This window comes from Nicotiana attenuata, unplaced genomic scaffold, assembly GCF_001879085.1.
Source record: "Nicotiana attenuata strain UT unplaced genomic scaffold, NIATTr2, whole genome shotgun sequence".
Classification (NCBI taxonomy): domain Eukaryota; kingdom Viridiplantae; phylum Streptophyta; class Magnoliopsida; order Solanales; family Solanaceae; genus Nicotiana; species Nicotiana attenuata.
In genome coordinates, this window is record NW_017672368.1 from 142,498 (window position 1) to 162,287 (window position 19,790).

A 19,790-nucleotide genomic window follows, 5' to 3' on the forward strand; every position below is an offset into this window, starting at 1 on the left:
GGTTCCATGGTTATGTAATTGTAGCTTCACGCTAAGTGGGGGAGCCCGCTGTCTATGTTTCGATCGCGTGGTTGTCTGCTTGTGCGGCTTCTGGTTATCGGTGTATTAGTGGGTTATTATGACTAAGGAAAGAAAACATCAGCGGTAATTCGAGCAAAGGATTTGAGGAACGTGTGCTATATTTGGCCTTATCGATTCATGTTCAAGTTTTGGGAAGACTCAGGGTTTATGCTTCTTGTGGGTGTGATGCACAAGGAAAAGAATTCAGCTGGTTGCTTCCTTGAGAGGGTGTTCACGTGCCGGCAGAGTTTTGGAGCTTGGTTATATTCGGGATCAGGTCAGAGTAGGTGACTCCTAACAACAATCCTAGTGGGTTCAAGAATTAAAGTGCGGTGCCTAAGGATTTTGGGTCCGTAGTGTAGTTAAGGATCGAGTTTTTGTAGTGGATGGTGAACGGGACTTGGAGTGTTCTATGTTATCATCGGGTATGCAGTGCAATATTGGAGGAAAGGAAGAAATAGCTTCGGTTTTGCGGAAGGGCTTGCAAACCGAGTGTACCGGTTGGGGATGCTATTGTGCGTTTGAAAAAGGTATGAGATGATTCTTCGGTATTGAGACGATGTGGTCTCGCGATTCGGGTCACTTTGGATGAAAGCGGATCGAGTTCGTTATGTTGTGAATGAGCTATTATATTTCTAAGTCTGGTCAAGAGTAAGTTAAAAGAAGTTGGGTCGGTTAGTAATGGTTGAGTCGGTGTGATTGTGGCAATGATCGATTCCTTCTGTGTGAAGTTATACATGTGTTTTAGGAATGTACGTGCAGGTTTGACAGCCACCATAACTCGATTGATTTGGGAGGTATTTGATTCAAATGGCCTTGAGGTGTAAATGGACTCCGAAGGAGTCATGGCGGTTTAGATCACGACTTGAGGTTTGTATTTTCTGCAGTTTGGGAATTCAGTTGCGTGTTGCATTGGTTCTTCTAAAATGAGCTAAGTGAAACCCTTTCCAGCCAATGAAGTGTTTATTCTACTAGTAGTTCAGGAGTTTTAATGAATTCAGGTATTCTCGCATAGCGGCATGATGGGTGCAGTGAGCGGCATGGGAATTAGAGGTTGAAGGTCAAGGTTGCGGTTCAGTGTTGATCGAATGTCACGAGCTCGGATGAGCAGGGGTGAATTCAAATGTTCAGAGTAAGCTGGCATTTTCTTTAGTGTCACCTGAGAATGGTGTTATGTGGAAGAGGCTTTGCGTATTGACTTGCGAATTTTTGATTCGCTTTACAGAATTAGAATGGTTGGTAGTATGGATGTGCGGACTTTTCTACCTGAGCGGAAGGTCGTGGGAGCATACCCCGCGGGGAGATTTGTATGAGTGTGACATGTTAGTCACTTGATTGTTAAGGATTGAAACTAAGTGTGGAGGTTATGGTAATATCGCAAATGCAAGAGTTTATGCTAGAGAGGCATTCTATTCCTTGGGCTGTGGACCGTGTTGTGACGACCCAAAGGGTCATCACTTGTTTTCTTATTCATTCTGTGCTTCCGAGGAGTTGAAAACTTCATTTCGAGTCGTCTCGATTTGCGTGCGCAGTCCGGGCGCGTAGCCGAAAAGCTTAAATATGAAATTATGTGAAAAATGCTAAGTCTTGATATTAAAATGAATAAATTTGTCTTCGGTCAACATTTTGGGTAAACGGACCCGGACCCATGATTTAACGGTCCCGGAGGGTCTGTAAGAAAATATGGGACTTGGGCGTATGCCCGGAATCGAATTCCGAGGTCCCAAGCCCGAGAAATGAATTTTTGTGCGAAATTGTTTTCTAGAAATAATTAAGGAAATTGAAAATAAAATTTGATTAGAAGACTATGGTATCGGGCCCGTATTTTGGTTCCGGCGACCGGTACAAGTCTTATATATGATTTAAGCACTTTCTGTAAAGTTTGGTTGAAAACGGACGTCGTTTGACGTGTTTCGGACTTAAAATGGAAATTTGATGTTTTATGAAATTTGGAAGAAATCATGAATTTTGAGGCTTAATTCGATGTATATGATGTTGTTTTGGCGATTTGATCGCACGGATAAGTCCGTAGGATGTTTTTCAGGTTGTGTGTATGTTTGGTTTGGAGCCTCGAGGGCTCGGGTGAGTTTTGGATAGGCCACGGGGTGAAATTTTAGACTTAAGGAATTGCAGGCCCGCAGGCTTCGCATTTCCCAAACTTTACTCGCAATTCCCAGGATTGTTCGCATTTCCCAAGCTTTGTTCGCAATTAGCAGGCTTCGCATTTCCCAAACTTTTCTCGCAATTCCCAGGCTTGTTCGCATTTCCCAAACTTTGTTCGCAATTTCGAGTTCGCAATTCCCAAACTTTTTTTCGCAATTACCAGTTCGCAATTCCCAAACATTGTTTGCAATTCCCATATCTGCAACCTGCATTTTTCATACTTAGTCGAATTTTGAACCATTTTCACCATTCTTTCAAAACCCAAACACACTTAGGCGATTTTCCAAGAACAAGACTTCTTCCATATCATTTGTAAGTTGATTTTTACTCATTTCTTTCAATCATTAACATCATTTAACATGTTTTCAACTTAAAATCAATGATTTTCATGGGTGAAATTGGGGTTTTGGGTAGAACCTAGGTTTTTCTAAAATTGGGGATTTGGACCTCAATTTGAGGTCCGATTTCGAAACAAATCACATATTTGGGTTTGTGGGGGAATGGGTAAGCAGGTTTTGGTTCGAACCTCGGGTTTTGACCACGTGGGCCCGGGGGAGATTTTGGAATTTTTGGGCAAAACTTTGGGAAATTTATTTTTTTTGCATTCAAATTGATTCATTTAGTGTTTATTGATGTAATTAAGTAATTTGTGATTAGATACGAACGAATTGGTGGTGGAATCAAGGGGCAAAGCTATAATTGAAGCATGAATTATGTTCGAGGCATCGAGGTAAGTGTTTGGTCTAACCTTAGCTTGAGGGATTAGGAGTTGTGTCCTATTTGCTATTTGTTTCTTGTTGAGTACGATGTATAGGTATGGTGACGAGTATCTATACGTCGGTGTCGAGTATGACCGTGAGTCTTATATTGTGATTTCCATGATTTCGTTGTATTATTCATGCCTTGGTGAAAATTTATAATTGTTGTGTAAAGTTGTGAAAAGAATTGTGGACTATGAACGTTGAGGAGCGTTGGCTCCAGTTGTATAATGAATTGTGAAAGTATAAGTGATAATTGAACCTCTAGAGCAGTGGCTCGATTGATGAAGTGAATTGTGAAGTAAAAGTGAGAAAGAGGAGAGATCATTATGTTGCCCCCTTGCCGGGCTATTGTTGAGTTGTGGTTCCCTTGTATTGTGTTCTTAATTGATATTACGGATACTTAGGTTGATGATTCTTTGTGTTAGGTAAGGATTATGGTTATAGCTGAGGCAGTTAGATGTTGGAAAAAGTTTGGGTATAGCTGCGGCAGTTAGATGTTGGGACAAGTTTGGGTATAGCCGAGGCAGTTAGGTGTTGTAACAAGTTTGGTATAGCTGAGTAGTTAGGTGTAGTAACAAGTTTGGGTGTAGCTGAGGTAGTTAGGTGTTGTAACAAGTTTGGGTATGGCTGAGGTAGATAAGTGCTGTGACAAGTTTGGTTATAGTTGTTTCTTTCTCCCTTGCCGGGATAGTGTAGACCTTTTGATCCCTTGTCGGGACTCTTGTTATATTTGTAAATATTATATATGGATCGGGTTGCACGCCGCAACAATATTCTATATGGATCGGGTTGCACGCCGCAACAATATTATATATGGATCGGGTTGCACGCCGCAACAATATTATATATGGATCGGGTTGCACGCCGCAACAATATAATGAAATGGGAGTGGGTGGTACGCCTACCACGGGATATAATGAAATGGGAGCGGGTGGTACGCCTACCACGAGATATAATGAAATGGGAGCGGGTGGTACGCCTACCACGAGGTATAATGAAATGGGAGCGGGTGGCACGCCTGCCACGAGATACATGAAATGGGATCGAGTTGCACGCCTGCAACGAGATATGTACTGACAGTGAAACATGCTTTTATTTCCCTTATCCGTGTTAGAGTTAAATTATTGATGTTCTTTATTATTCTCTTGATATTCTGTTTTTACCTGTTATCCCCCGAAGCATGTTCCCCCTCCCATCCTTACTTGCTTATACCTGCTTTACTTTCCGCTGTATTTTATATAACTGCACAGGTTTATTTGATAGTCCGGTCCTAGCCTCGTCACTACATCGCCGAGGCTAGGCTAGGCACTTACCAGCACATGGGGTCGGTTGTGCTGATAGTACACTCTGTGCTCTTTTGCACAGATCCAGGTCCCGGACAGCCGTAGTAGCTCGGGAGCCAGCCTTCAGTTCACTGAGACTCCGAGGTAGCCTTACAGGCGTCCGCAGGCCCGGCGTCTCCTCTATTTTTATTTATGATCTGTTATCTCCTATATTCGAGACAGACAGTGTTACTTTCTTTCAAACGGTTGTATGTAGTAAATCTTAGTAGTCCGTGAATGTTGTGACACCAATTCTGGGTAGAGGCACATGTGGATTTTTCCTTATTATTTGGTTTATATCATTTAAGACTTCCGCTAAATTATAAATTCCGCCGTTGTTTAATTATTTATTTCATGTTAATTAAATTGGTAAAAATAGATTTTAAACAAAAGCATTCATGGATTCTAGATGTGTGGCTTGCCTAGCTTCTACGAGTAGGCGCCATCACGATTCCTGATGGTGGGAAATTCGGGTCGTGACACGTGTGAGTTTGTTCCGGATTTGATGGCTGTTATTATGTGCCATGAATAGGTCATTATGGATCCTTGAAAGGTTATTAGCCCGGTGTGGTATAATTATAATCGGCTTGAGATCCGTTGATGGATCTAAATGTGGATGTGTGCTCTACGCCAGGCCGTGTGTGTTCGTTCAGCATAACATTTCTTATGGAGGAGTCTTCGGACATTGGATGTTATTTTCGTCATCAGCTATTTTGTGTAATGCTCTATTGTACCATATGGGTTATGAGACGTCTTTATTATTCGTACTTGTGTTGAGGTCCCGCGTAGATGTGGTGTTATGTGAGCAGGATGGTTCTCGAGATGTAGATCATATATTGCACCTTAGTTGTGCTTGAGTTTCGTAGTGTATGGCGCTATCCGTCTCCCCAGGATTTGTATTATGCACTTGGCGTATTTGTGGTTGATATTCGGGCATTTCGTAAGTATAAGCATTACGTCTTGATGTGTGTTTTCTTCTTGATTGTTATGTGCAGATCGGATGGAACGCCGCCACGGGTATATTGTTTGGATTGGGTGGTGCGCCACCACAGGTACATTGTTTGGATCGGGTGGCACGCCGCCACGGATATGTTGTATGGATCAGGTTTCACGCTGCAACAGAGTCATATTTGAATCGGGTGTCATGCCGCAACAAGTGAGATGTTGAGCACGGTTCCTTTTTATTTTGTGTGTTCTGTTTCTTATCTCTGAGAAAGGCTCATAGTATTTGTTGGACATTTTATTCGCTACGCGAGCTGGATAGTTCTTTTCTAGAATTCGTTCTTCCTTATGTATCATATTCAAGTTGTAGCTTGTTGGCGCATTGATGGCGTCATATGAAATCTTAGATAGTGTTTGAGATGGCTTATTGCCTGAACAATTTGTACTGGGTGAGACGAGGTTATTGGACCTGGGATCAGTGCGATCGGAATTACGAAGGGTATACTAGAGAGCAAATATCGTTATTCAGTTCAGAATGAGGTAATGATCCTTGTTAGGAGGAGAGACTCCATGATTTTGTTGATTCGGCATGCGGTTATTAGTTTTTACGCATCTCTTCCGTCGTGGCGGTATTACGACAGTTGGAACATGACTTATAAGTATTATGAGGTGCGTCGTGGGCGTCAGACTCATGGAATTGCAGTTATTGTTGTAAGAGGATGTTGTTATGGTCAAGCGACCTATGTGGTGCATGGTGTGATCTCAGCGGAGGAGCATGGCCATGTTTGGGTACAGTGTGTAGTGATCGATACAGTGCTCGTATGTAAGAATTAGGTCTTGTAGAGAAATTCGGAGGTTGGAATTTGGTTCTAAGGCTTATTGACTAAATAAAAAGGGAGAATCTTCAGTCTGGATCAAGCTAATATTCTCAACTGGGTTATGGCAGCATGGGTAGGTGCACGAGATGTTAAACAGTGATTTTGGACAACTCTGGAGCAGTCCTTAGCACGTTCGAGGACGAACATATGTATAAGTAGGGGAGAATGTAATGACCTGACCGATTGTTTTGAGATATGGCACGTCGTTCAGCATTTTGAGGCCTTGAGCAGCTTCACTTCAGGTATTATGACTTGTACGTGTGGTCGGAATGGAATTTTGGGAAGTTCGGAGTTGATTCAGATGAAAATTCTCATTTCAGAAGCTTTAAGTTGGAATGGTTGACCAAGGTTTGACTTTTGAGTAAACAACCTCGGAATCGATATTTGAAGGTTCCAATAGGTTCGTATGATGATTTTGGACTTGAGCATATGTCTGGATCGGGTTTTGGATGACTCGGGAGCGTTTTGGCGCTTATTGTGGAAAGTTGGCATTTTGGATGAATTTCATAAGTTTGGGTTAAAGTGGATTTTGATGTTATCGATGTCCGATAAAGGATTGCGAGCCTGGGAATAGCTCCTTATGGTGATTCTGGTCTTAGGAGCGCGTCCGGATGTGGATTTGGAGGCCCATAGGTCATTTCGGGGTCATTTGGCAAAAGTTGGAAATTTGAAGGTTTTTGGAAAGTTTGATCGTGAGTGGACTATTTGATATCGGGTTAGAATTCTGATTTCGGAAGTTGGAGTAAGTCCGCAATGTCAAATGTGACTTGTGTGCAAAACATGAAGCCATTCCGGATTGATTTGATATGTTTCGGCACAAGATGTAGGATTTGGAAATTTGGAAATTCATAAGTTTGATTCGAGGCGTGATTCATGGTTTTGATGTTGTTTGACGTGGTTTGAGGCTTCGACTAAGTCCGTATCGTGTTTTGGGATGTGTTGGTATGTTTGGACGGGGTCCCGGGGGCCTCGAACGAGTTTCGGACAGGATTCAGATCGGATTTTAGACTTAAGGGAATGCTGGGATTTTTCTGGTTGCTGGTGCAACCGCTTCTGCGGAAGCTTCATCACAGAAGCGGTTTCGCAGAAGCGAGGCAGTGGACCGTAGAAGCGGGTACAAGGGAGCTGGGTTGGAGGCACAGGTGCGGGGTTTGTGCCGCACCTGCGAGATCGCAGAAGCGGATCCATAGTCGGAGGTGCGACTCCACAGATGCAGAGTCTAGTCCACAGATATGAAGGCAGGAGGGCTAAAACGGGACCGCAGAAGCGGTATTTTGGCCGCACCTACGGAACCGCAGAAGCGGTCAAGTGACCGCAGGTGCGAGGAACGCTGGGCAGAGGGCTTGGTTTTATATGGGATTTTGGCCCATTTTCTTTCATTCTCTCTTGTTTGGGCGATCCTTAGAGAGCTTCAAGTGGAGGTTTTCATCATCTATGGCAAGGTAAGTTATTCCCATCTATTGTGAGTTAAATACATGGATTTCATAGGGATTTAAACATGGAAATTTTTAGAAATTGTGGGATTTTGGCAGAAAACCTAGAAATGGGAATTTTTGGATTTTGACCATGAAATTGGGCATGGAATTGGGAATAAATCATATATTTGAATTCGTAGTGATATAGGTAAAGGTTATCTTTGAAAATTTTCAAAACCCAGGCACGTGGCCCCGAGGGTAGACTTTATTGACTTTTCGAGCGGAGTTGGAAATTGTTGTGAATTGATTTATTGTGAGTATTAGAGTCTATTTTTATTGGTTTGCACATTTGTTTGACTAGTTTCGGATCGTTTGGCTTGGGATTGAAGAGTTAGAGAGGTGTTCGAGCCGGTTATGGAACTTTGGAGCAAGGTAAGTCTTCTGTCTAACTTTGTGAGGGGGAACCTAACCCTTAGGTGATGTAATTGTTATGTGCTACTAGTTGTGGGTGCTACGTACGCACGAGGTAACGAAAGACCGTATGTAGCTAAAGCATGTTTATGTCCGGGTAGACTTAGGATCTCATCATGCAATATTTGAATTACTTGAACTTATTCTGCTGGCTTAATTAATGGAACTTGATTTAGAAATTTATATATATCTTAGGCCAAGCCTTATCACTTTGAGTTGTTGGCAAGATAATTGAGAACGATAAAGGTTATGCTCACTTTGTGCTCATGTACTAAATGGTAAGCACGTGTCTCATAATTCGGTAATTTCCTTCCTTTTTTTGTGGGCCAAACGCCTCGGCAGTATATAGATGCATCTATGGTTCGTGCCCCTAGAATCTCGGCAGTGTACACGTTATTCTGGATCGGGACGAACGACCTCGGCAAAATCGTACGTTATATCGCTAGTAGTTCGAATGTTCGCAGATAAATCTTCCACTGATGCCCGACTTTTTTACAGTATTTCTTATTTCTTTGGTTTCGACACTTGGCATTTTTCTGAGGTATTAAGGTAGAGTACAAGATCGAGAAATTTATGCTTTAAAAGGAATAGTTGGAACATTATGGTATCACATATTTACTCCACTATTATTGTACACTTCACACCTGTTATGAATTATCATTTATTTATTTAGACCTCTAGTAAGTGCGATGTGGATCCCTCGTTACTACTTCTCCGGGGTTAGGCTAGATACTTACTAGGTACACATTGATTTACGTACTCATGCTACACTTATGCATTAAATGTGCAGGATTTGACAGGTCATTTGGTGATCATCTTGGCGCGTAGGCGCATCTGATGAGGAGACTTTATGTGAGCAGCATTCCAGGCTACGCACCGCAGTCCACCGAGTCTCCGTTGTATTATTTATTTTATCCCGTCTTTTTTACATTCTAGACAGATGTTGTATTATTGTTGCACTCCTTAGAAAAATGCTCATGTACTTGTGACACCGGGTTTTGGGGGTTCCTACGGGTTGTTCGTTATTGAGTTGTGAAAATATTATCATTTACCCTGTAAATTCTATTTCAATCGATTCAATTAAGAAAAATCATGATTTCAAAATGCTAAAAATGAGTAATTAAGCTGTTTATCATCGTTGGCTTGCATGACAGGGGCGTTAGGCGCCATCACGACCTATAGTGGATTTTGGATCATGAGAGAGAAGCTTTGCTAATGAAGTAGAAGAAATGTGGAAAAGTTTCAAAATCAACAAACCACCCCTATTTATAAGGCTTTGGGGCACCAGAATCGAAATGGCAGGCCATGATTAGCATAAAGATTGAAACGGCAGAACCAATCAAGGCTCACACGTGAATTGACGCCACGCGTCAGGAAAGAACGTCATCATGACGCCATGACATCACTCTTTCTCTTAGACCATATGGCTCCAACAGACTCCCTGGAAAATTCAAATAATTCAAAATATGCGGCCCTCGGCCATGTTGCCTGATTGTTACGACGACCACAACCTGTATAGCCAGCTCGATAAAATGCTAGTCATCGTCCTCGCCCGCGAGGATGACCTCGATAAGCGGAGGGACTAACTGTATGGGCCAAAAAATATCTTTGATATAGGCAAGCCACGTTAGCACCATGATAGCATTCATCGGCCGCCGCGTGCTATCAGTAAGGTCTCGGCAAAGATCTGCCCCAGGTCGAAGTGGCCACGGAGCGATGAAGGGTGCAGTCGAAGAGTCTGCAAATATCAAGATCGTTAAGTCATCGTAGATCAAGGTTCAGGTCGAGCATCTTAGATAGAGTTATAATGGCTAGTTTTAAGATAGGACACTAAAGAAAATATTCTAGTGGATATTCTCTACACATGTACTATTAGGATTTCTAGAAACATGTTCTCTATAAATAAAAAGAGACACAACGATAGGGGACATAAGATATTCACTTGTAAGAAAATACATTGACTCTATTGAAAGAATCTGACCCTATTGCAAACATGCGAAAAATACCTTTTTGCTATGATTCTTGCCTAACTTTTTCACTCGATCCAAGAACAACTCAAATGTTCGAAGGCTCATCAATCATTCATCATTGTCAGAAGGAATATCAACAGATCTCACTGATTTTTGGGTGACTGATATGTTCTTATTTACATAAATATCATCCATTGCTATTTACTTTTATTTAACCCTATCCCACTCCCTTGGAGTCATTAAATATTTTTGATATTGTTCATATTTATTGTCATCCGACCTAACACACACGTATTACTTTATTACAAAATCATTTCTCTCATCTTTTGGATGTTATCATTAGCTAACATTGACTCTTCTTTATTTAAATCTAATAGATTGAACAAGATCTAGATTTTGGGTCAAACAATATTATTTAAGAATTAACCAATATGTCCTGAATTTTAATTTTTCTGTTTAATTTTTCATAATACAAACTTAATTATACTAAAATTAAAATTTTTAATTTAAATTTTCAGGACAAAATAACTTCGAGTTAATCCCCAAAATAGCAGTCCTAAGAATGACTATTTATGTACTTCCCCCGTTATCCTCCCCTTCTTCTCCTTCTGTATATGAAAAGATTCCTTTTGGGAAATTGATGAAATATTATTGGTTTTGGTCTAATACTTATAGGCTACTTAATAGATAATGACCGAAAATACAACTTATCTATTTATAAGCAGAATAAAAAGTGCTAATATTTTAATTTCTTTTTTGCAATATGATTGTCTGGAACCGAGACGTTATTATTGTTGTTGTTATTGCAATATCATGCCACAATATATACAAGTATTCTGGTGTCGCTCTTACTCTTGACAATAATGACGGTACATAATACTAGGGCTGCTTATCGGGCGTATTGGGCGGTTATTTACTCTTAACAGTTTGACTTATCGGTTATCAGCTTTTAGATGTATTAATCCGCTAGCCACCAATAAGATATCGGGCGGATTGGTATCGGTAGCTCTTATCGGGCGGTTTATCGGCCTAATTCAATCTATATTGCACGTGACGCAATTTACCAAATTTAGCGAGGGTCCAAAATTTGCTTCGCCGTGCTTCAAATATATGCTGATGTTGGTCAAAGAATGAGATTTCTTGCTCTAGATTTATAACTGCTCCAATTTTCTTTAGATGTCGCTCTAATTTCTAAACAATCCAAGAACACCTGCCGAAATGTGTGCGGACTGACGTTTTTTTTTACATGCAAGCAAACCTGCAGATGTATGTGTTAAACCCAATTGAACAGCAGATTCTACTTGTTAAACTATCTCTTGTTTGTTAAGTTTTGGTACTTCAACTGCACCTGCTGGAGGTGGTAAGAATACGTGAAGCAATCAAGTAAATTATTTTTGGTTTGATAGGATTGAAAAGAATGCGCGAAGCAAGCAATTAAAATTTGTCTAATAGTAAATTAGTAATAGAGAATAGAAATAGAGTACTGGAAGTGGAAGAAGAGTTTTTGATTATTTAATATATGTATGGATAAAAATAAATTTTATATGTACATATACATTCTTAACGGACTAACGGATTATCCGTTAAGAAAATTGAATAATCCGCCCCAAATCGATAAGTCGTTAATAAAAATATTTCAATCCGTTCCCCGCCCGTTAAACCGTTAATCCCATACCAATAAGCCATTAAGCTTCGGTTTCGATTCGATTTTCGGTTTCGGTTCGATTTGAAAGCCCCGCATAATACATATCGTGTACAAAGCATTAGCAGTCTAAGAGCACTAATTACTATTAATGGAGAAGAAATATTTTCTTATAAAACTAATATAACTAATAAAAATACTATATATAATCCACAAAAAAGGGGATTAATTATCATATCTTTGTATCTAAACTCTAAAGTTAAGTCTAACTGGGTTAAAAACAGGCTATTTGGATTTTTAATATGATTTTTGTTATTATTATAAGCAACAAACACCTAAATCTCAAGTATGAACTGCTAACATTTATTTTAAAAAAGCTGCTAACATTAGATATACCTGTAAAGGTAGGATTATCTAAATTTATAGTTTTGTGGGAGGGAAATTAATTGCGTAATATTTACGTAATTTAATTGCACCAGAAGAAGCAAAATTTCCTTAAAAGAAGGATCAAATTGAAAAAGATTGACTTCCATTTACACATAAATAAAAACAAACAATTAGGTTAGATTACAACTATGAAAAAGAAGTATGCCAAGAGGCAACAGGGTTTGTGACACTGAAGAGACGAACAAAACAAGTATGCCAAATGTAACATCAATTGTGACAAATGCCAATCAAATCCCAATTTGAATACCCGCAGATCACTTTCTTCTTCAGTTACAAATATATATATGTGGAGGACTTTCCAACGTTGTTATTTCAATTTTCAGTGATTGGTTTGTAGATTTAATTTTTGTGCTTTGTTTGGAGAAAGGGGTTTAGAGAATCACAAGAATGCTTCATTTACATGCTTGCTCTTGTCAATTTCCATCACTCAAAAAGGGTACATATTTTTATCTGTTCTTTCAATTTCGATCTCGATTAGTTCTTAAAATTGAATGGTTCATTTTTGACAAGCGAGGCTTGCTCTTAGTGGTCGAGAACCTCCACCATCAACCGATAAGTTGAGGGTTCGAGTCACGTTAGATGATAAATGAAAACCCTATTGATCTTCCTGATGGGGTGGAGTGGGTTAAAAAAAACAAGAATATGGTCAATTTTTAAAATTGTTCACCATACATTTGAAAGGATTTTTTTTAAGAAAAAGAAATGTCTTTGGTATTTTATTAGTGAAGAGAGGCTAGAGAGAAATGACCTTATTTCTTGTACTTAAATTGTTTCTTTTTTCGTCTTTTCACTTCCAATTTTAGTGACTATCTTGATCCTAACGAGGATATCGATCGTGACCTTGATATTGAGCTGGAACAAATAACGTCTAATAATTCATGTGTATATATATAGGGTTTGAAGGGGCATCAGAACAAGTGGAAAATGCTAGGGTTATTCACCAAAGGAGATTGTCCTTCCCAAAATTTGTAAGCTCAATTGACAGGATAAATACAAGGAAAAATACAAGTGAGAAAATATTCAAAAGCGATAATAAAATATCAAAAAGGTATATAATTGCAGCCTCATCAGGACATTGTGAAATCTCTTCAAAAGATGGATTTTGGAAGCAATTGAATGCATTATACCAATTTTCTCGCCCACACACTATATTTGGAACAGTAAGTTTACTTGATTTAACTTTTATTTTCAACTTTTTTTTAAGGAAAAAATGGTAATTTTATTTACGTTCTTGATTGTTTAAATTTATATTGGTGTTGATGATCTTTTTTAAATTTCCCAGATAATAGGGATCAGTTCAGTTTCTATTCTTCCAATAAAATCGTTAGCAGATATTTCTCCCACATTTTTTGTTGGACTATTGAAGGTAAGACTTGGTTCTTTTTCGTTTGGGCGATATTATATTTTCTACATAAAATGGTTTTTTTCCTGACTTTACTTTTAGTATGTTATTATAGAAAAACTATATCAAGAAAACAAAAAAATGGCTAATGGTATTAACTTTCTGTTTGTTGTGATCATGTAGGCCTTAATTCCTTCTCTTTTAATGAACGTTTATGTGGTAGGATTAAATCAAATTTTTGATGTGGAAATTGACAAGGTAATCTAAATTGTTCTTTTTGTTTTCCTTGTTTTTAAAAAAAAAAAAATATATATCAGAGTTCTTTCTTTTTCATATGTTAAGAGGACTTAACATTTGTGTATGATCCAGGTTAACAAACCAAATTTGCCATTGGCTTCTGGAGAAATTTCAATGGAACTAGGCATAGCAATAGTTATCACCTCCCTAATCGTGGTTTGTAATTTCCTCCTTAAATTCCTCCCACCATTTTGATTATTGATTGACTATATGTAAATGAATCTTTAAATCTATAGTTGGTTATGCATAACTAGCTACTTCCTAAACATGACTACAAAACTGATTAAATTAAGGATTCTAATGTACAACCATACATCTTATTCTTTTTTTTTTTTGGTTAAACTGAAATTTTATTTAACCAAGTGTAAATATGTACATCCACCCGCTCATTGGACTCTAGAGACGGGTCTTACAAAAATAGCCTATCTTTTTATCACTTAAGTTCCTCATCTGGAACTTAAACTCTATACTAACATGGATATCTATTTATCCTATCTAAGACAACTCTCCATTTACAGTAGCTATTTCCTTTAATGTGTAAATGCAATACAATTTCTCTAACTTTATCCCTACTTTCTTTCCTTGTCTGTTGACATATTCGTATGTTCCTTTCTATCCATGTGTGATATACTGTTGCTGCAAAGGCATTTCCAAGAATCTTCCATTTTGTATTCCTGCTCTTTGTTTTTGTAGCCATCCATTAAATCTCTTCCTGCCATCTGCCTACTTGTCGATCAATTCCAAACAGCCTCAAAATCTGCTTCCATATGAACTTTGAATATGAGCATTCAAAGAACAAGTGATCATGAGTTTCCTCTTCATCTGTCATACACAAAACACATTCTGCAGGTACTGGTATTCCCCATTTGATCAGCCTATCCGCAGTTGCTAGTCTCCGATGGAGTGCCATCCACAGAATGAATTGATGCATAGGGATCATACCTTGTGTCAAGTACAATGTCTTCCAAGTAACTTTTGGATATTGTGGTATGAAGGAATGATAAGTTGTGCTGATGGTATGCTTCCCCGGTACAACATATAGTTCCTTAAAAATAGCAAAAAAGTTATTTAGAACTGCTCTCTCTCTTTTCTCCAATTCTTCGTTGTGCATCACGTAAATAAAGCAACTGAATTCCGTCTTCTACGTTCCATATCTTCTCCCAAAAGGTACTCAGTACTCTTATCTCCCCTTTCCATATCTGGTGCCGTATTCATTTATTCTCTTTAGCTTTTTTATTAAAGAATCTCTTTCTCTTCTAATTGGTTGCAGCCTCTTCCTAAAAAATAGTATGTTTTATTTTCTNAATTTTTTCAAAAATATCCCTCATTAATTTAATTTTTCTTTTTTCTTTTTCCTTTTCCTTTTTTTTTCCTGCTATAGATGTGTTCTCTTTTTTATTTTAATCAAATTTTTATTCTCTTTCTCCTATTCTTAAGAGTAGATATTAAATTTATACTGAATGATGTATTTTGACATATTTAAATTATCATGTAAATAATAAGTAATACCAAACACTCAATATTGTTGCTTTGGAATAACTATATTTTATATTAATTAGAATTTTTAATTTATTTTTACTTTACGTTTTATATTTTAATTGAATTCTTTTCTAATAAATGTTTAAATTTATTTTTCTTTTCTAAATAATACTAATCTCAAATTGAACCTTTACTGTCCTTTTTCGTAATTTGATACTTAAAAGTGCTTTTTTAAAAGATTGGCCAAACACGATGAGCTTGCAAAAAGCACTACCCAAACGAATCGGCCAAACACAAACAACTTATTTTGCAAAAGCACTTTTGAATAAAAGCGCTTTTAAAAATAAATAGTCTCTATAAATGCATATGTTTAACTTAGCTTAATCAGTAGAAGTCGAAAAGGCAAATAATTATCACGTTTGTTTGACAAACATCCGAGATCATATATAGAAATTTCGACCTTAGAAAGAAATGAAGAGGAAATAGTTGCATATAAAAGAATAGAAGTAGATCCCATACATACTATTCAATGCTGAGTATAATATTACTAAAGTTCTCCTTGCTAATTATTAAATTGGATGTTAACAGAAAAAGGTAAACGTTAATTTCAATGGATGGATTCTTAACTTCAATATAGCAGCCAAAGTTTAGAATATGTTGGGCACCCAAAAGTAAAATTATTTGGAATCCATAGTGTACCAATTACCTAGCATAATTTGGTGTCTTTTTATTTTTCTTATACCAAGTTTCAGTAACTGATGAGTCAAACGTTTTGCAGAGTTTTGGCATGGGAATTAAGTTTCAATCTCCACCATTGTTAGCTGCTCTCATTGTTAGCTTTTTTCTTGGGAGTGCTTATTCTATAGAGGTAATTTTGGCACTTGACCCTTACTATATTTCCTTTCATCCTAATTGTTAGTCTTTCTCTTCTCAATGCTAGTTTCTATTAACTTTTTATATTTTTCAACTTACATTAGAGCAATGGTAAAGTTGTCCGTGGAACAGCCACTGACGTTTGCATCAGTGTAGGCTGCCTACATCACACTTCTTAGGGTGCGACACATGGCTGTATATATTAATTCGTCTTTCAAGACACATTTCAAAATTCAGAAACACTAGCAAAAAAATATATGTTAGGATTATTCCATTGAAAAATGACAAAAATAGGTTTAAATTTTATACGAGTTTTGATTTTATTAATTTAAGAAAAATATTATTTCTTACTCTATCCAATTTTGTTTTGAAGTTACCTTTACTTAGATGGAAAAGAAATGCAGCCTTGGCTGCAATATGCATTATGGTTGTGAGGGCTATCGTTGTTCAGTTTGCTTTCTTTGCACATATTCAGGTAATTTCAGATAGTCCTATGTTAATTAATGTCGTTAATTGCCATCGAGTTATTACGTCTTGTGAAAATATACTATGAAATAATTTATCTAATTAATATTTTTTTATAATCTTTTTTATGTAGAAGTATGTGCTGCTTAGGCCTATGCTCTATACAAGATCTCTGGTATTTGCTGTCACTTTTATGTGTATCTTCACTTCTGTCATCGCCCTGTTTAAGGTAATTTTCACTTGAAAATTCACAAATTTGAGTATTCTAATGAGGGAAAACGTAGTCGCATTTGGCGTTTACACTAAATTAATAAATACAAGACATGCACCCTCTATACACACGTCATATAGAGATGAATGACTGATATATGTTCTCATTTAATTATTTGATTTGATGTAAATATTGAGTGCGTGTAAATCTCAAATTTGTACATTAGTGACCCAAAAGTTGTCAGTTTGATACTTAAACCTTGTGATTATACTAATATTGACAGGACATACCTGATGTGGATGGTGATAGAGACTTTGGAATCCAATCTTTCAGTGTGAGGCTTGGCCAAGAACGAGTTAGTAAAAATACAACATTTTATCTTATTTTAAACACTATTTGACAACATTAGCTCAATTGCAAGTACTGCTCTCTAGGGCCGTGCATAATTTGGTAAATACCGAATTATCATATTGAAATCGAAAATTTTGGTATTTGGTATTCGATATTCTGGTATTCGACATGGTATTTGGTTTAAGTTTTAAAAAAAATTGGTATTAGGTATGGTATTTGGTATTTTACAATTAAATACCAAAATACCGATACCATACCGAAATATATATTATAATTATACAATACACATTATTAATTATAATATAAATATAAAAAATCTAAAATTTTACTTTCATTTATTCTCTAAGTTCATCAATTAACTCTAAGCAAGTAACAAGACATTTCTAATGATCAAATTTATTCCTTTATGTATAGTTTTCTCTCTCTGGGTTGATATTTGCTGGTTTTGGACAAATTTTTTGTCAACAAACGTTTTTAGTTTTGTACTTTTGAGTACTTTAATTGAGAATATTATTGCCTATAACTCTAAGCACTAGTTAGTATTCAAACCGAAATTATCGAACCGAATAAACCGAAACCGAAAGGAGAAAAACCGAACCATACCGAATTTAATTAGGTACGGTATTGATATAGCATTTTAAGAATCCGAATACCGAAAATACCGAACATCCCTAATCATCTCCCTCTCCCTCTCCCCCCTTTCCTTTTTCTTTTCTCTTTCTTTACTATCTCCACAAGGTAGTAATAAGGTCTGCATATACTTTACCTCCCCAGATCCCACTATATATGCGGCATTACACCGAGTATATTGTTATTTTCTTCACTAATCACTATACAAAACTAATTAAAATGTGTTGTTTTCATGCAAAAAAAGGTGTTTTGGCTATGTATTAGCATGCTTGTAGCTGCATATGGAGTTGCTATGGTGATTGGAGCTACTACTTCTTCCCTTTTCAGCAGGCTTGTCACTGTATGTCTATATTTTTACTTCTTTTTTATTTCCTTGATACATCAACTCTGTATATATATATACTCATAAAATTATACATGAACATGTAATGCAGGTTTTAGGGCATTTTTTACTTGCTTGCTTTCTATTATTTCAAGCACAATCGGTCGATATATCAAGTCAAGTATCAGTTACCTCTTTTTATATGTTAATATGGAAGGTAACTCTCTCCTTTTCTTTTTGCATATAATAGCTTTAATATAAGTTTAAAACCTAATTATATTCGTATTTTTCACTAATGCAGCTATTCTATGCGGAGTACCTTCTCATTCCCTTCTTTCGCTAAGGAGACAGATTAAACATGGCATATTAATTAGGGAAATATGAGTTCCAATTGGAATGTTAATTTCCTTCTGCTATTTGAGGTCTAATCTGTTGTCCTAATTGTGAATTATAGTGATTTAGTAAAACTCATGTTGTGCCAAAATGCACTTATTTTTTTGTGTGTTGGAATTTACCGGTAAGAGTTTATATTTTGAGTTGCACTTTTGGTCCTTGTGTTATTGGGTTAGTGCAGTTTCAAGTCCTTGAAGTCTCAATTACAATCTTCAATTAAACCACGCGTTCTCAAAATATCTTATCAAGTACGTACTTAACTACCAAAAATCATTTATTTTTCTTCCTTTTATTCGTCTTTTTTATTCCCTTAAATGGTTCAATAAAAGTGGCCTTTGTATGATTACACCATTAGTATCTTTTTAGGACGAATTATATAGTATATTTTGTTTATTAAATTTTTTTAAAGGGGAATGGGAATGTTATCTATTGATGGGTTTAAGAATCCGTTTGGTCAACCTGTTAAAAATTTAACAAAAATACTTTTCAAAAAAGTCCTTTTAGAAATTAGCAGTTTGTGTTTGACCAATTGGTTTGAGAAGTACTTTATGCAAATTTTGCTAAGTAGTTTGGCCAATTTTCTCAAAAAGTACTTTTGAGTGTCAAATTACTATAAAGGACAGTAAAATTTTGTTTACAATTAGCATTATTTAGAGAAGAAAATTTTAAATTTTTATTATAAAAGAATTTAACTAATTTTTTATTTATGTAATTGGAGTATAAAATATAAAGTAATATATATTAAAAATTTTAATCAATATAAAATATAAGTATATAAAAGCAATAATTTTGGTAGGAACAAATATGCTTACAAGCTACTTGTATAAAAAACACTATCAATTCTTGCGAAAATAACAAACTAGGTAGTTGTAACGACCCGACCGGTCGTTTTACTTTCTAAGTCCCCGTTGCCTTAATTAAGACTCCCCGTATGTGCTTTTACTATTTTCTGACTTGCGGGGATGGTTGGTTTAGGTTTGAAAGGGTTCGGATTGAACTCGGAACACTTAGTTCCTTAATAGTTGCCTAAGGTGGCCAAATTTGACTTGAGTCAACATTTTGAGTAAACGACCTCGGAACGGGGATTTGAAGGTTCCAATAGGTTTGTATGATTATTTTGGACTTAGGCGTGTGTTCGGATCGGGTTTCGGGTGATCCAGGATTATTTCAGCGCTTAAAGTGGAAAGTTGGTTCATTGAAGGTTTTCTAGTTCTTTAAATTTGGTTTGGAGTAGATTTTGGTGTTATCGAGGTCCGTTTGGGATTCCGAGCCTGGGAATAGTTCCGTATGGTGGTTTATGAGTTGTACGCTGATAAATGATGAAAAGTGCAAATTTTTGAGCATATTTGCGTATTA

The 19,790-nt window shown here is 36.9% G+C and overlaps 1 protein-coding gene across 2 annotated transcripts; it reads left to right on the forward strand.

Annotated features, from left to right (window-relative positions):
- The first annotated feature begins 12,263 nt into the window (after nt 1–12,263).
- LOC109212945 (homogentisate geranylgeranyltransferase-like) lies at nt 12,264–18,592 on the forward strand. Of its 2 annotated transcripts, none has more exons than XM_019376681.1 (12): nt 12,264–12,507; nt 12,966–13,231; nt 13,354–13,437; nt 13,597–13,671; nt 13,783–13,866; nt 15,968–16,057; nt 16,436–16,537; nt 16,664–16,756; nt 17,022–17,093; nt 17,964–18,059; nt 18,154–18,258; nt 18,343–18,592. In XM_019376681.1, exons 1-12 carry the CDS (start codon nt 12,459–12,461, stop codon nt 18,382–18,384), a joined length of 1,158 nt encoding a protein of 385 aa, XP_019232226.1. In that variant the 5' UTR covers nt 12,264–12,458; the 3' UTR covers nt 18,385–18,592. The 2 variants fall into 2 exon arrangements, with proteins under 2 accessions (XP_019232226.1, XP_019232225.1); XM_019376680.1 differs by having other exon boundaries at nt 12,267–12,507; nt 16,661–16,756.
- The last annotated feature ends 1,198 nt before the right edge of the window (nt 18,593–19,790 follow it).

What these genes read in the sequence shown, in the direction of transcription:
- LOC109212945 (XM_019376680.1), top strand. Translation starts at nt 12,459, where the DNA reads ATGCTTCATTTACATGCTTGCTCTTGTCAATTTCCATCACTCAAAAAG. An exon ending in ATTTCCATCACTCAAAAAGG is followed by an intron (nt 12,508 to 12,965) that starts GTACATATTTTT and finishes GTATATATATAG; the next exon opens with GGTTTGAAGGGGCATCAGAA. An exon ending in CACACACTATATTTGGAACA is followed by an intron (nt 13,232 to 13,353) that starts GTAAGTTTACTT and finishes TAAATTTCCCAG; the next exon opens with ATAATAGGGATCAGTTCAGT.